Source organism: Gopherus evgoodei, chromosome 14, assembly GCF_007399415.2.
Source record: "Gopherus evgoodei ecotype Sinaloan lineage chromosome 14, rGopEvg1_v1.p, whole genome shotgun sequence".
Taxonomy (NCBI): Eukaryota; Metazoa; Chordata; order Testudines; family Testudinidae; genus Gopherus; species Gopherus evgoodei.
The window spans coordinates 20,722,169-20,739,580 of NC_044335.1; the positions used below are offsets into that span (position 1 = coordinate 20,722,169).

The 17,412-nt window shown below is 47.1% G+C and overlaps 1 protein-coding gene across 4 annotated transcripts in view; it reads left to right on the forward strand.

The window, feature by feature from the left end:
- The window catches only part of PABPC1L (poly(A) binding protein cytoplasmic 1 like), a 29,093-nt gene extending 13,246 nt beyond the window's left edge, over nucleotides 1-15,847 (forward strand). Inside the window, exons 10-16 of one of the 4 annotated variants that reach the window (XM_030533180.1) lie at nucleotides 903-993; nucleotides 1,411-1,539; nucleotides 4,090-4,229; nucleotides 6,782-6,875; nucleotides 9,256-9,386; nucleotides 12,218-12,308; nucleotides 13,232-15,847. In XM_030533180.1, coding sequence (XP_030389040.1) covers nucleotides 903-993; nucleotides 1,411-1,539; nucleotides 4,090-4,229; nucleotides 6,782-6,875; nucleotides 9,256-9,386; nucleotides 12,218-12,301 — 669 coding nt within the window. In that variant the 3' untranslated portion in view covers nucleotides 12,302-12,308; nucleotides 13,232-15,847. The other 3 variants (XM_030533181.1, XM_030533182.1, XM_030533183.1) reach the window with 3 other exon arrangements.
- The last annotated feature ends 1,565 nt before the right edge of the window (nucleotides 15,848-17,412 follow it).

Consider the following 17,412-nt stretch of genomic DNA (forward strand, 5'->3'; position numbering starts at 1 on the left):
TGTGTTCCCCAGAAGTGCTGGAACACACCGTGCTGGCTTCTCAACACTTCTGAAAATCAGGCCACGTAGCTGGGTACCTAAAGAGGAACCCGGATCTATAATGTTGGGCACCCGTTTTTAAAAAATCTTGGCCACTTTGTACAGACAGTGAGCTTCCTGCGAGTGGCATCCGAGTGGATTATGGTTGGAAGGCCTCACAGAAGAAGTGTGATGCAGGCATAGGCACATGAAGAAGGGGCTTGTGTGTTTAGATGAGAGGATGCGAGCTGATGTGTTGGGGTGGCATAGAAGGTGCAGAGGTGAGTGGGAGGAGCAGAGGAATGGGACACTTGGAAGGTGTACAGGCAACAGGAAGGGAAGCAGCAGGAAATGGGCCTGTAAAACACTTCAGGACATGGCAGTGCATGTGGTATAAATGCCTAGAATGCATTGGTGTGATTGGCATTATAGAGAGATTACTGAGACGCTCGGTGTTTAAATATCTGAATTATCACAGGCCTATCCTCTGTTTTTCACCCCAGAGCTATGATTCCCTCTAGAGATTTTACTAGACTTGCCATCTGGGGCTTTTCCCCTTTATTATTGTGCCAGAAGTTACTGACGACTCCAGTCCCTCAGAATCCTAGCCCTGACTGGCCTCCTTACCTGACTACTAACATTTCTCTAGCCTCCAGACTGGGCATTAATGGGTCCTGGGTCTGTAGGCATGTCGGTCACTTACGGAAGAGTTTGACTCATGCTGCTGCCAATTTCATGAAGGGATCTGTTGAGCTCTGCTTCAATCCGTTCATCCAGCCACGTCTGTGGTTCCCGAGTTATGGTTTCTGTCGCTGCTACTGCAGGGTTGTGCTAACTGACTCACACTGGTGAGTGAGACGCTCTGTATTCTGCTCCTTTCATAGCCACAAACCAGAGCTACTTTCTACAGTCCTAGCCCAGTTGCCCCAGTCCGTCCTGCCCCTCGGTGGAGCACACAGCCCTCCAGGCCTCCCTGTGAGTGAGTCTAAATCTGCTGTGCCTCCTCTGACCCCCTGTGACAGGCAGTCTGTGTGTGGTGGAGGGGAGCGACAATGTGTTTTTGTGTCTGCTCTGCGCAGCTTGGTATGTGGTTTTGGTTTTTTCCTTCTGGTGCTGGGTTAGTTAAGGACTGAACGCTCTCTAAAAGCAGCACAAACCATGCAGCTAGGGGGAAGCGGTTGGCTAGTGGGTCACCTGCAGGCAGTAAGTTTTGGGAGGCAAAGCTGCCTGCATTGCACCAAGAGAAAAGGCCTCCCTTTTTGTCTGCGTATCAAACCTTTCATTCTCTCACCCTACCGGTAAACACTGCCTGTTCGGGCTCACGTCCCAGCACAGACATTTCCTTCTGCGCCTTCGCCATCGGGAAATTTACGACGTGTTCAATCGTTACAGCAGCCTACCACACGGCTACTCCAATCCTGAGGGCTGCAGCTCCACCCAGGCGCCTGCTATCCAACATCAGCACCATGAGACAGGCATCTACCCAGGTGCCCCGAGTGCCACCGCATGCCCAGAGAGTGGGTAAGTCAAGGAGGCAGTGGGTTAGAAGTATCTAGTGAACATGTATCCAGGAGGGCATTGGCCACAATCTTGTTTCTGTGTGTGTGTCTCTCTCTCTCTCTGTGCCTTTTGGAGGAAGGGTTGGCTTGTGCAGTTGTTCATGGGTAGGCTTGAGAGGATTTGATTTTTATCGATAAATGTCGATTTCAAGTACTCACACAGACTGACAGAAATATTTCCACTATTGATGATCAAAATTGGCAGATAGGCAAAATTAGAAAAATGCTGCTTGAGAACTTACTAGAATTTGCTTTCCAGCTAATGACTTTGTCTAGTTTGATGTGATGTTGACAATGTGACAAACTTAACTTTTTGAATCTCAGCATCTACTGTCATTAAATAATTTCCTGTTCCTGTGGAAATGTGAATCTTTCCCAGTAAATATTGATATTACTGTCAACATTATAAAAATAAAGAAATAGAAATTGGATTCTACTGAGCCTATTAATGGTGGCAGGAAGGAAGATTTTGAAAATCTTGCCTTCTCTCCCTTCAAAGTTGGAGTGTAGGTAAAAATTCACCCCAAAAGCTTGCAGTAAAATGGTGTAGTGTGCCGTGTCCCCAATGGACTCATGGGACTTAGGGCTTGTTTACACTTACCAGAGGATCAACCATTGATTTTAGAGGTCTAGTGAAGATCCGCTAAATCGACCACTGATGGCTCTCCTGTACTCCACTGGATTAGAGAAGTATCAGGGGAGTAGTAGTGTGGACCCCGCAGTAAGTAGATCTAAGCTATGTTGACTTGAGTTATGCTATTCACGTAACTCAAATTGCGTAGCTTAGAAAGACTTTCATGCATAGTATAGACAAGGCCGCAGACAGCACTAGGAATGCATGGGTTTGTAGTTCTCAGGGAATGTTGTTGTCTTCGGGTCGGTGCCTAGCACAAAAGGACCCTGATCCTGATTGGTTCCACCATGTGCTGTTCAGTAGTAATGACCACAGTCCTAGGTTTAACATTCAGGCACAGTGTGTTCTCCAGGCAAAAACCAATTTAAAGGGATTCCCTGGACAAAGGAAGTGGTTTTTAATGGCTCCAGTTAAACAACAACAAAGGTTTTGAGAGTCCAAGTAAAATAGAAATTGCCAGTGCTTATAGTAGAGGCTGACAGGGATGAATGGTCTGAAACTGCTCTGTGCTTATCTTGTGCCTTTCGATTTGATTTGGCTGTTGCTCTCAGGGTTTCCTCTGAGCAATGAGTGCCTGCCCATGACTGCATCTAGTTCATCCCCTCTGGGTTCACCTACTGACATGCAGCTCTTCTGCAGGATTGGGGAATGAGATTTGACTGTCTTGGCCTCTTGTGCTGGGTATCCAAGTCAAAGGATACCTATAAGAGAGACTCAGTGGCTTGTCAGGCACTTTTCACTAGCATAAGTGAAGTGGTGGTGGAGAGTTCGAGCAGGTTCAACAGCAGAATCTGAGGGCCAGATTGGGAGGTGATGTGTATGTAGGACTTAGTTGCTTTCCTTGCTACTCTCTGCATTTCTGGCTCCTTAGTATGAAAGTAACACCAGGTCAGTCTCTCACTCAGACTTAGTTGGCCAAATTCTAGGTGATGTGTAAAGGGGGTGAGGCAGAAGCTGCGTGTTGGTAAGAGGTACAAGTCTGAGGTTGTTTAAGATATGTACTTTACTGGCTGGAGGTGCCAGGCAAAAGAATAAATTGAACTGACCTAAATTCATTCTCTCGTGTCCTTGTGGCACTTAGACTTGCTCTTGTATTTGGAACTTGGTCTTTTCTGTTCTTTACATGAGCAGGCGATGTGAAGCAGTTGGTATCAGACACATTTGTTGAGTCCATTCTCTTGGGCAGGGTTCTGGGCTTCTGATAGCTGAGAGGAATGAAAGTGGTTCCCCAGTGAGTTTTTGGAGCAGGGTGCACTAGAAAGCTGTAATGCTGCTCCCAAATGGTGAAGTGGGAGTTCTGGTGGCCCCACAATCCATGTGAAATGGATATAGCCCACACGTGTGGGGGGGAGGAGGGAAGGAGTTGGAGAGACCAATCATTGTTTCTCCTCCGTTTTCTTTGTCCTTTTTCCATACTTTCCTTTTGTGGAGACAGGCAGGCAGCAGGAGGAGGGCAGCCTCCTGCTCCTGTCCAAATGGCAGCATGCTGTCTTGTGCTCCTGCTGTGAGTGAGCACTGTGCCATCCTCGCTGATGTGTTTGCAGCAGGTGTCCTGGGGCAAGCTCCTTGGTACTAGGGCCTGGTGCTGCCCTTCAGCTGCTGATGCTGAGAGGCATCAATCTGTGGGTGGGGAATGAAAAAGATAGGTCCATTCGTTGACATCCTGCCACTCCCGATTGATAACCCTGCACTAGGAGAACACGTAGTCTTTTTTAACTTGAATGGCACCCGCATGTTACTTTGAAGATGTGAGGGGGTGTATTTTGCCTGCCCTGCTTGGCATTCTGCTTTCACGCTCTTTCCAGGTGTAGAGTTAAAGCATGTGCAGATGCTTATTGGCACGTCTCTTCCTTGCTAATGTTCCTATATTTCTTCCAGCCAACATAGGGACCCAGACGCTTGGTGCCCGTGCACCCACCTCACCATCCCTGCTGCGGGGCGTGCCACAGTATAAGTACTCCTCAGCAGTGAGGAACATCCAGCCGATGGGAAGCGTGGCACCTATGCTGGTACAGCAGGTAACACATTCACAGGATTTTGTCCTAGAGGTGCTGAGGCTGGGGCAGGGCCCAGCGATCTGCTAGAAAGTCACAGGGAGGGATAATCGGAATAGAAGGCAGAACTGTGGCCATTCCAAAAATAGCCTGTGTTTCCTGAGCCCATGCAGGGCAAAGATGGTGGCCAAGTTCTGAAAGGCCTTTAGTGTTCCCATTTGTATTTGATGAGAACTTTGCTGCTGCTAGAGTTTCTGGTGGGGGTGGAGGAAGGATGGACTCACACCTCTAGTAGGGCTGCCAGCTCTCCTGTTTTCACCGAGAGCCAGATTTTGGGATACTATCTCCTGGAGGATACTGAAGCCAAATCAGAAGATTTTAGGCCACTAAAAGTCCAGAGGCACAGCAGGTAAAGGCAGGCTTCCTGCCTGCCCTGACCCTGCACCGCTCCCAGAAGCAGTTGGCACATCCCTGCAGCCCCTGGGGGTGGGCAGGGGTCTCCATGTGCTGCCTGAGTGCTGCCTCTGCAGCTCCCAGTGGCGAGGAACTGTGGTCAATTGGGAGCTGCAGGGGCGGTGCCCGCAAGCAGGGGCAGCATGCGGCAACCCCTGCCCCTCTTCACTCCCCAGAGGCCATAGGGATATCCCGGCCATTTCTGGGAGGGGAAAGGGCAGGCAGGGAGCCTGCCTTAGCCTTGCTGTGCTTCCGACTGGGAGCCGCCCAAGGGAAGTGCTGCCTGGCCAAAGCTTGCACTCCACTCCCTCTCCTGCACTCCAGCCCTCTGCCCCAGCCAGGTGAAAGTGAGCGAGGGTGGGAGAGAGCAAGCAGCTGAAGGAGAAGGGATAGAGTGAGTGGGATGGGCCTCTGAGAAGGGGCGGGGCATGGGCAGGACCCCGGAGAAGGGGCAAGGCCAGGGTGTTTGGGATTACATGATTAGACAGTTGGCAACTCTAACCTTTAGGGAGTTGCTCTACTTTACCTGGTCCTGTTAGAGGACAGGGTGGCTAAAGCATTGCCTGCTGAGCACTGCTATCTGGCTGTTCAGCCTGTAGATGAGAGAGGCAAGCACCCAGTCACACAGAGCTGCATCTTGACTTTACCAGCCAGACCACTCAGATCAATGCAGAGCATTGCATGCTGGGTCTAGTGCCTTGTGTGGATGCCTCATCTATGTGCTGTAGTCTGCTCCATTTGATACATTGGTGCTGCCTTCACCCTCCATGGAGACCATCACCTGGGCCAAATCTGGCCAGCCCAGATACCGGGAGTCCCCAGCGAGAGGAGATTGAGTTTAGTCTCCCTCCTGAAGCATAGAGATTCTCTTTGTATTATGCCTCTGCTCTCTTTTATCTGCCTGGCCATTGCCACTTAGAAGAGTTGTTTCTTAATGCTGGTAGCAAAGCTGGAATTGAGTATCTCCTCCCCTATGGGACTGGGGAAGCTCTAGTACTGAAAATGGGACTCCTCAAATGGCTTTCAGCATTGTTAAAAACAAGTCTCTTGTGCCTTTTAGAGAGATGCTGTCTGGAAGCCCCTGGGTGCGGGTGGCCCTGAAGGAAGCCAGCGATTGAACGGAGCTGTGCTCTAGTGATGAGGGCAGGGACTGGGATTCCTGGCTCTTGGGGGCCACTTCTGGCTCTGCCATTGATTCGTGTGTGATCCTGGGCAGCTCACAATCAGCGCAGCTGGGGCTTCTCGTGCAAAAAGGGGGTAACTTGCCTTGGGGCTGGATTAAGGCCTAGGCACTACAGGTTCCTGCTTAGGGACCCAGCTGCTGGAGTTGTGTGATTATACCACTATTTTTCATTTTATTTTTTTTAATTAAAGCTGAAATTAACTTTCTAGCCTCATGATTGTGAATAAAAGCTTGAAAACCTGAGTCAAGTGAAGTCTCATTGCTTTAGGCTGCCTACACACTAGCTCGCAGAGGTGTGAATAGTTCCCAGTGCACTTCAGTGGAACACCCCACTGCTCTGAGGGGCATTGCCAGCATTACTCCAGCTGAGAGCTGTGTGGCAGGAGAGGGCAGCAGGCATAACCCCCTAACCACACACATACATCCGGGCTGCTGCTGGGTAAGCAACCTCCACCCACTGCCACTCCTGCCTTTTGGTGGGGAGAACAGGCCTCTGTTGCCACTCCTAGTGAAGGGGCTGATAAGTGGGCCCCATGCTGCTGCCCTGCCTCTCTGGGCAGGGACACGGGCCATGACTATGCTACAGCGGCACAGCTACAAAGCCTCCTGCATCCGTGGAAGGGAGTATCCATTGCTGTGAATTTTTTCTCAGCCCTGAGTGACACAGTTAGGTCAACCTACATTTTAGGTGGAGACCAGGCCACCTGATGTGCCTAGGCCATGGATTGCCTTAATCCAGCCCTGACTTGCCTTCCTCACGGGGGTTAAGGTTAATGATTGAGATCCCCAGATGAAAAGGGGCTGTAACTACCAAGGCCTCCCAATAGACTGTGCCCTTCTTCCTGAATCCTTGCTTCTAAAATAAGACTTGCGTGCCTTGATTAACCCAGATGCTGCTTCCTGCCGTTCTGAGTGATTCTATCCCTTGTACTTTGTTCAGGCTGGAGAACCTGCTGTTCATATTCATGGGCAGGAGCCTCTGACTGCATCCATGCTCGCTGCAGCTCCCCCTCAGGAGCAGAAGCAAATGCTAGGTAGGTGCCGGTGAAGCTGCTCCTTTACACTCTGGTAGAAGGAGGATAGTAACCTACTGGAGCTGTTGCTGGCTCTGTTGCTGCATTGTGTGTGCATTGCATGTCGTCAAGCCCAAGGTTTCATCCGAGCCCCGTATGTGGCACTTGTGGGTTTTCGACAGCCTGCATGATTGTTTCTGTTGCCTTGGAGACAAACTCTTGTTAAATCTGGGCTGTGTTGTGGGATGCTTTTGCTTGTAGTTCTTTGTTCAGTAACCTGTGGGAGTGGTGCGATGGGCCAGGCTAAGGGAAAGCCTGTGAGCTCTGAACACGAAGGAGAGCTCCGCTCTGCCAAGTGACAATGTTTCAGGCTCCCCTGAATTTCAAAGAGACACTTCACTGCTGCTGTCAATCAGCTGTTTACCTCATAGGGGCTGTCTCTAGTAGGTGATCGGGCTCTGCCAAAGTGTTCAATTTCACATGCAGTCTGGCACTTCCCGCTGACTGAGCAGCTGGTGCAGGTGCATGAGCACAAGCTGTGCAAAGATGTTGCATCCGGATCTTTGTTAGGCTATAAAGAGCTTAGCTACAGAGAGACTTGCCTGGCTGTCGATTCCATGGGTAGGTACTTGGGCCATCCAGATATATAATTGAGCCGAGCCCATTCCTCCATCACTAGACTGGTACTCCAAGCAAGCTCCCTTAGAAATAGACACTCTTAATACGCTCCATACTGCCCTTCTCCCAGTACCCTTCACGGTGGGTCAGAAATGTGCTGTTCTCCCTTCCTCCATGCTTGCTGCACTTTCAATACAGCCCAGCTGCAACAGGTGGCTGCTGCTATCCAGTTTCAGCCAGCAGCCTTGCTCCCTGACATGTGTTCTCTTTACAGCATGTTGAAAGCCTGCTGGCCTGAGCCCTTGGGTCCAGGAAGCTCTCCCTGCTGCAATGCTGTGTTTCTTGATTACTAAATTCTAGTTCCATCAGAGAAATGCTAGTGACTCAAGTTATTTTTGTGGCTCTACCAAAATGTGGCCTTTGCAACCTTTTTTTGGCTTGTTTTCAGTGCATTAGAAACATTACCAATTCCCACTGTCGCTCACAGACAAAAGGATGCTAACCAGAAACACTACCAATAAAGTCAGTGCAAGTGCTCCATGCAGTCTTGGGGGAGGAGCTCCATAGGGCTCCTCCCTCTAGTAATTGGTTAGTAACTCTGCACCTAGGTAAAGCTGCCTTTCTCCCTTTCTTGAGCCAGTGAAACTGGTTGCTGTTCACACATTACTTAGCCCTGGATGGCACTTCACAGTTGTTAGTGACTATGACAACTGAGTAACTTTGTTCCAAACCCACTTCCATTTGCAGATGTGACCACAGCTCTTGCAGGATAGAGAAGCTGACATAGTTCCTTTCTAGCAGTCTGGCTCTGGCCTGTGTGTCCCAATGACAGACTGTAAAGGAAGCAGCAACTATGCCTCTTGTGAATATCCAGAGTCCTCCAAACTTTTTTTCCATGCGCGGTCTCCTAAGCATCACCCTGTTGTCAGAGCTAGAAACATTTTAATCCAAGGCTTTCAGATTTATGGGGGCTAGTGCAAAACAGCAGGATTGAAGAGCTGGAGATGCTGCTACACTCAGTTTTTCTCCTGTTTAAGCAGCAAGAGGCTGGGAACCAGAATCAGCCCCGTTCAGCATACAAGTAGAACAGGTCTCAGCAGCTGTGTGTTGCCACCATCTCCATTTTGCACAATGTGACTGGCTGGCAGCCATGTCTGACTCTTTTCTTGGGAAGCCGAATGGCACAGTGAGTCAGGACATCAGCCCTTTAACTTCAGCAGGCTTTAAGTTCAGCTTTCTCTTAAACCCACTGGGCGCACTGTCAGTCTTGAAATCATCCAAGTCCCAATCTGTGCATATTCTCTCTCTGCTCAAGAGGCCCAGGAATGGAACAGCTGCAGGGAGGCATATGGCTGTGCTCAGGACTGAGGTGCATTGGCAAAGCTGTGTGTGGTGCCCAGCACTGAGGGGTATTGGCAAAGCTGTGTGGGGGAAGCTTGTGCAGCACCTGCCTGGTGTAAGTCTTTGTTCCTGGCCCCTCATCTTAGCACCAGATTCTCTCACCATGGTTCAATGTCAAGAAAGATGTAACTAGTGGTAATGTCCTTGACTGTGCATTTGCACCCCTAGCGGGACTTGGAAGCTTTCTTGGAACATGGTATCTGGGTGTCTGCGAACATCTCTGCAGCAAAGCATTGGTGTGAACAGTGATCTTGCTCTGTACCCCTCCTATCCTGAGACTCATTCTGTGTGGGGACTGGAGAGAGGATATTGAATCGAAATGGTTTGAAGTCGCCTTGGATTTTTCCATAATGTGTAAGGCTATCCTTGATGTTGTGACCAGGTGAACGCCTTTACCCCCTAATCCATGCCATGCATGCCTCCTTGGCTGGGAAGATCACAGGAATGCTGCTAGAGATTGATAACTCGGAGCTGCTGCTTATGCTGGAATCACCAGAATCCCTCCACTCCAAGGTAGGAAGTAGCCAACGCTCTAAAGAATGAATGTTTCCAATGCAATGCACGTCACAAAGGGAAAGAACCTGGTGCTGCAAATAGTAAAGCTGCTAACGAATGTGTGTGTGCAGAGGGGCTGCAGGGATGGGAAGATGGGGGCAGGGAGGTATGGGTCAGCAGTGTTTCAGGGGGAGAGATGAAAAGCAGATACAGCTCCAGATAAAATAAGCAGCTCAAGTGCCAGTGCCACCCCTTCCCCTCACTCCCCAGAACTGTGGGGGGAGAAGAGGCCAGGCTCGAGTGCAGCAGCTTTCCAGAAGCTAGGAGACCAATTTTGAAATCTATTTGGAGATGGATAGGAAGCCAGTGGGTATGGGAGTTGAGGCAGGGAATGTCCTAGTTTTCTGGATCAAGACAGTAAAGATGTGAGCATTCTGAATTCCCTGGAAGTTTAGAGAACAGAGTCCTAGAAACATTGGGAAGATATTGCAGAAGTAGAGGCAGAAATAAGGATTTCAGCAGAAGCAGAATCACGGATTTGTTCTTTCAGTCTCTCTCTACAGGAGCATTTTGTACCTCTCATTAACTGATTGCCAATTAGCTCTAGGAACTTAGCACATCAAGGGTAGCCTGGACACACTCCATGTTTGTTCCTGGCTACAAATGTTTGGAACCCTCTGAGTAATGGCCACGCTGGCCTTTACAAAGCTGTGAAGCTTGGCAATCAATTAACTGAAGGGCTTTTTTAAAAAATCCCTCGTTAGAGACAGAATACTCAGTGATCAAGAATGGATGATAGCTTGGCTGATTCTTTCCCATAAGGAAAGTCCAGGATTCTTAGACTGCCTTGAGAACAGTCAATGTGCATGTAGGGAGAGAAAGTCAGATTGGGACACTGGCTGGGTGTAACCAGAAGCTGGGAGGGTTGAGACCAGAAGATACCAGAGGGATTGGAGAGAGTTAAGGGACTTGGAGCAGTATGCAACTTGATTTGAAGAGATGTCCCACAGTGAAGCTAGCACAGGGATATCCAGAAGTCAAAGACAGAGACTTGTTCTGTCTGAATGTTTGGTGGTCTTATTCAACATATTTTTTATGTTGTAATCCTTCACTAAACCCATGTCAAATTCATCCTGGGTTTGGGGGTCAGGCTCTGTATAGTATACACAGTCCTTTAAATGTTTGAGGCATTTTGAATGAATCCAGTGCTTTATGGAAATATCAGCACTGGCTACAGCCAGATAGAGTATGTATTGGTGCTGTACTAGGTCCTGCCCCCGCACAGCTTGGCCATGGCATCTCAGTCCTGCAAACATCCCCTGCTATTCCAGTTTGGAATCTCTCCGATGTGAGTGTGTCCATTCTAAACTGTGCTTTGGCTGTTTGATGTGGACATGCGTCCACCTGAAACCCTCAGTCTCCCAGCACCCGGGATGGAAACAGCTTCCATTGTATTCATTTTAGTCTGATAGTCTAAGTACAACTGTTTTGTTCACATGTAAAACCTTGCAGGAACCATGTGGTTCTCAGTTATTTGGAGGGTGTCTGGAACCTGTTTGTGGACGGTTGGCTGCCAGCTACTTGGCAAAGCACAGAAAGCAAAGGGATAGAACAAATCAGATAGAGATGGGTACACTATGGGCTTGCATATTGCCTGAACAAGTGAAGTAACTCCAGGCCTTCTCTTCTGAAAATGACACCATTCTTGCTGGCTTAAATCTTGGATTCCAAGGTCCATGATCATATGAAGGTGACACAAGAGCAGGTTTATAGGATTTTGTTCACACAGAGCTGAGTCCCCAGAGATCCTATGAATTATATATTGTGCTAAGAAGTGCCACAAGCCATTCAGTCAGTCTGTAATAATACAAGATCCTGGCGACTTTGCTTGTAGTCATTGGGCAACATGCCCTCAGAAGGCAAATTCTGCTGTAAGCTATTTCCTTTTACACTTTTTAGAAGCTGTAGGTCATCAGGTCTACGTTTTTGCTTTCTCCAGTCCTGTAATATCACTCCCATAAGAGAGAGCCCATAAAGGAGGCTGGATAGCATGAAAATGAATCTGCTAAATCTGAGGCTGCTGCAATCTCCAATCCTGACACGTTCCGTCTGAGCAGTAACCTCTTTATTCTGAATTTTGAGCTGGTAAAATACTGTCCCTGTGTGAAATTTTTCATATTTTTCTGGCATATCTGGTGTATGTTTGGCCACTGGGTCCCATCAAAGCCTCTGTCCTGAACAGATTGGCTGTATTCTGTTGCTGGAGGCAGGATTAATATTGTTCACCTGTATCTCCCCTCTTTAAAAGGAATATGAGCTTTATCAGGTAGGATCAGACTGCTGGTTCATCTACTTAGAGTGTCTCTCAGTGGCCAATACCGGGCACTTCAGAAGACATCAGTGACCCAACTGCGCAGAGCTGTATGAAAAGGGAAGTGGGTTGTTGTCTGCTGAATAGATCAGCAGGAGCATGTGGGACACACGTCCTGATAGCTACTGCCATTGACTGTCCATGTCATGCTCGAGATAGTTGGGGGACTCCCCTGGAGTTAGTACAGAAGGCAGAACTCCACATAGATCTAAGAATTGGCTACAGTAGGACTCATCTGGTGTCTGAGTGTGACTTCTGGGTTTTGAAGCAGTGAGGAATCAGACTTCAAAATAAAAATCTAACGTAAATGCATTGTTGATGAAACATAGCAGCTGTGGTAACTAATTTGCCTCTTGGAAGGGACAGCTATACTAAGATCAAGTTGGGAGCCTTGAGTATCCTGACTGTTACCTGTGTAGGAAGCTTCCAGGTGTCAGAGCAACTAAACTTCTCTCCACCTTGTGCTTTGCTTTGTGAGATCGAGGAAGCGGTTGCAGTGCTCCAAGCACACCAGGCTACCGAATCATCGCTTAACAGCAGTGCTGCAACATTTCTCCTATGAGACCCAGGTAGGTGTGGAAGGCTGTGCGGAAGCTGGTCTCAAGGCAGGGTATAATGTGGAGAAGGGTCCCTTTCTGCCTGGAATGTGAGCACCAGAGAAGTCTTGTCAAGATCAGTGAAGTTGGACTTGGGAAAGCAATGGGGGGGGTGTGTTGGACCCTTACTTCAAGCTTAATTCCTTTATATGAACCAATGCCTCCTGCTATTTTCCAAAACTTGATGATTGTACCAGAGAAAAATTAATGCTAAGTGATTAATTTCAATGTAAATCTGGGGAGGCAACTTTGATTTATTTTTCACCTCCATCTGGCTTTTCTTGTAGCCCTCATGGAATCGGATACAATCATTCCTGATGCCTTTACATGGGATTGCAGAATAGCTTAACCCAGTGGTTCTCAAACTTCATTGCTCCGTGACCCCCTTCTGACAGCAAAAATTACTACATGACCCCAGGAGGGGGGACTGAAGCCTGAGCCCCGCCCGAGCCCCAGCACCTCAAGTGGAGGGACAAAGCCAACGCCCAAGAGCTTCAGCCCCGGAGGCTGTAACTTGAAGCCCTCAGTTGAATGCCACCCCAGTGACCCCATTAAAATGGGGTCTTGGCCCACTTAGGGGTCCTGACCCACAGTTTGAGAACCACTGGCTTAACCTATTATCCTCTTAGAATCTTAGATCCTCTAATCTGGATCCATTAGCAGTGAACATGGCCTATCCTAGTACAACTCCAGCAGAAGCTTCCAGCCTTCCTGTTTGGTAACAGAAAACAAATGTGCAGAACTTCTAGGCACCCCTTTGTAAGATAAAGTTTGGTCATGCAGTTTCCTTGCTCTCACTGGTCACTTAATTCAAGTTCAGTACTGGTATGTGAACTCTAGGCAAACTTAAACTGAGCTTCTGTGTCTGACATGTCTAAAGTGTGTATTTGTTGTAGAGGAGGGACTGTGAAGAACGCTTGGCTCAGAAGATAAAGCAACTACAACCCTGACATGCATCACCACATATATTGGAAGCATTTATTTATTTTTTCTGTGTACAGACAGTGACACTGACTTGCATTCAAAGCCCAGCGTTACTTTTTCTTTGTGCATCTAAAACTTTGCAAAATGATTTTTCTCCATAAATGAACTGTATGTAACACTGTCCATGTGAGCTCTCTTCTGGCAATCCTCACTGCTGAGTGCAGGTAGTAAAAATGTTAACAAGGAGGCACGTGGTAGAATGACCACCTCTCCTTGTGAGTGGCGAGGAGGGAGACACGATTGGTTCAGTTGTAGTGTTCCATGAGATGACAAATCATCAGAGCTTGTCATTTTTAGTAAGTTCTTTTGGGTTCTGTAATGTTATATTTGTTCCTGTGGTTGACACCATAAACAGCTGATACATCCACCCTCACTATGTGCTCGTCACTGTCTTTCTTTCAAGAAGAAATGGTTTCTTCTTTACAAATGGCGGTAAAAGTGATTAGACCTAAGGCTGATCTTCAGCAATAAGGGAGGGATGGATGGGTCAGAGGCCTATAATGTTCCTGAAAACTGACTAGGAGACAAAAGAGTAGGACTGAATAGTCAATTTTCATCCTGGCAAAAGGCTAACAATAGGCTGCCACAAGACTCTGTTTTAGGTCCAGTGTTTTAATGCATCTTCTTAATGATTTGGAAAGTGGGGGGAGCCATGAAGCAGCAAAATTTGTAGATGACACAGTTGTCTGTTAGTCAAGACCAGAGAGGACCGTGAGGAACTTCAAAGAGATGTAACCAAGCTAGGTGAATGGGCAAATGAAGCTTGGTGTTGATAAATGCAAAGTGAGAGGAAAAAAATAAATCAGTCTTGCTTGGTTCTAACTTAGCTGCATGCAGTCAGGAAAGGGACCTGCTTGTCACTGTGTACTGCTCTGTGAAGACCTCTGTTCCATGTACAGATGTGGTCAAAAAAAGCAGACATGGTAGGATGCACAAGGAATGGGATGTATAATATAGAATATATTAGGATATCATTATTCTAGGCACAGCAGGTAGTGCTGCCTATAATTAAGGTTGCCTGACACATTCCTTCAGTTGCTTGTATCTTTGCCCAAACAGCTATAGTTTGGCATGTCCCATGCTGGGTGTTTGCCTCTGCTGAACGCTATTTAGGGGGGATTTTGATCATGTAATTATAGACTAATGAATGCACAATGACATGGGGTGCTAAGGTAAGGTTGTACTGTCAGCCTTAATTCTGGCATTTCCTAACTTGAGTGCTTGGTTCTGCAACCTTAACACTTTCTATGTAATTTATTTTCCATGTAATAGAGATCACGGGTGCAGCCTCATCTGGAATACTGAGTGTAGTACTGGTCACTCCATTTCAAAAAGGATATTGCAGAAATAAAGGGAAATGAGAGAAGGGCCACAAAAATGACTGTGGGGAGAAATTGGAAAAACATGATGAGAGACTGAAAAGAGTAGGATCCTTCATCTTAGAAGGGCGATAAGAGGGGATACAAAATATGGAAAAGTGAATGTTAAAGAGATGGCAGAGTGGGAGTTTCTGTTCTCCCTGCCTCTTAACACAGGAACAAGAGGACGTTCTGTGAAATTCAACCAAATTGTGCAACTCATTGAGATCAAGAACTAGTGTGGGGGACAGATTACAGAAGATGTAAGAATGTCACACTAAGCCACTATGAAGTAAAGCATCTAGTGCTGGCCACCCTGGGAGACAGAATCCTAGACTAGCTCAGAGCCTAGGTCTATCGAGTATGGAGACTCCTGTGAACGGGAGGGATTCCAGTAGCAGGGACTGGGTTAATCTGTTATCTACATAATTTTTGTACCAAAGGATTTTTAAGTGTTACAAACACAAAACAATATGAATTGCTCTGCACACCACTGAAATGCCATTATCTTGGCTAGAAAATGTCATTCTTCATCCTACTCTCCATTCTCAATCGCAGCCAGTTTTGCTGTTTCAGTACTTGGCCTCTCTTGGGCAAAAACTCAAGTTTAGTGCCTGCAGAAATGTTAGTAATCAATAATGCACCTTGTTACTTATGACACCCTACTCAGAGCTGGGACTGAACTGGCTGTCAGAAACACTTAGCATTAAACTATGTCCCTCGTGGACTTCCTAGTCAGAGATGGCAAAGATGTACAGTTTATTGCATACAACTGAAGGGGGAGAGGAGATGGGGAAAACTGTGAGGGAAGCTAAGGTCTATAAGCAGCAATCACATGGGTAAGAGCGAGTGTAACTGCTACCTCCTGGGTAGAACCACTCCTGAGCTCCAGCAGAAATAGGTCTTGGCCCAGGACAGAAGAGGCTAACAGGAGATGATGCTCCCTTTCTCCTGTGTTCTGATGATGTCCTTTGGCTACCTTCTGTGAAAAGCTTCTATATGAATGTGCTGTGCTCCCTCCTGCATGTGTTCACAGTTAGTACCTGGAGCTTAGGCTCCATAATAGAAAGCTGTTTTTCATTGTTGTTTGCCTGATTTTTCTCATCTAAACACTTCCAGTTTGGGGTAAAGAAAGTGTAGTTCAATGTGAGATGAACACTATGAGTACCAGGCACCTGTACACCAGATAGTAATGGCCTAGGGCAGTGGTTCTCAACCAGCAGTATGCATAGCCCTGGGGTACACAGAGGTCTTCCAGGGGCTACATCAACTTATCTAGATATTTGCCTAGTTTTACAACAGGCTACATAAAAAGCACTAGTGAAGCCAGTACAAACTAAAATTTCATACAGGCAATGACTTGTTTGTACTGCTGTATATACTATATGCTGAAATGTAAGTACAATACACTTCTACCTCAATAGAACACTGTCCCCAGGAGCCAAAAAATCTTACTGTGTCATAGGTGAAACCATATTATATTGAACTTGCTTTGATCCACTAGAGTGTGCAGCCCTCTTCCCCCCCCTGCCCCCGAGTGCTACTTTACCATGTTATATCCAAATTTGTTATCAGGTTGTGTTATACTGAGGTAGAGGTATTTATATTTTATTTTATAATTATATGCTAAAGAAAGAAAGCAATTTGTCAGGCATAGTGTGCTTTTTTTGTCAGTAATAGTGATTTTTTTTGTCTGATTTTGTAAGCAAGTAGCTTAAGTGAGGTGAAACCTGAGATATGCAAGACAAATCAAACTCCAGAAAGGGGTACACCAGTCTTGAAAGGTTGAGAGCCACTGGCCTACAGCCTTAGAGCCAGGATCATGTATGATATGCAACAATGGGACCAAATTTAATAGCACCAACCTCTAAATAGCATGGTAATAACTTACTCAGCCATGTACTATCCTTCATTTCTATCTCCCAACACCAGCTGTGGCTCAGTGGAAAATACTCATTGACCATTTATTTTTAAGGATGGATTTTGATTCTCTCTCCCAGTAGCACAGTTTCACTGCATCAGCCTCTGCTCTTCCAAAGTTGTGCCTGACTCAAACTCTTTCCCCACCAACATGTGCCAAGGAAAGAAGAGTATAGCCAGCCTCAGCAGGTCAGTGCCTTGGGGCCTGTGAGACAGTCTAGCTAACCAGCATACACTTTGCTTAACTGGCTCCCTAAACACCTGCTGCCTGGCTCTATAAGGGCCACTAGAGGGAGAAAGTGCTGTTATCCAATCAGCTCCCTCTGTTGGGAAAGACTGTAGACAGAGAGGCAGACCCAGAAGCACAGGGATACCTAACAGTAGATACTTGTCTTCAGCAGAATGGCCCATAGTATAGCTATAGCATAAAAAGCCCATGGCATCTTGGGTGAGATGAATGGGGCCTCTTGGACCTACAGTTTTATGCTTGCTGTAGACATTACTGCGTGCAGCTCCTGTTTTTGAGGTTCTCTCTGCAACTACAAAGGCAAGCAGTGATATTACAATGAAAGCTGAAGTGTTACAGCACAGCTATGTGGCTGTGGAGTGAACAGATCCTCAGCTAGACCCAGATAAGGCAGCAGAGGGTCCCAGCCCTCTCCAAAGCTTTTTTACAGCAAGGATCTTTGTAAATGCTACATTAACACAGTGAGATCTTTTTCTAATTCCTGAATTCAGTTAAGGTAGAGGTAAACAGAACCTGAAATATTGATCTGTCAGAGAGGAAGGGCATGCCACATCACCCCTGCAAGGGA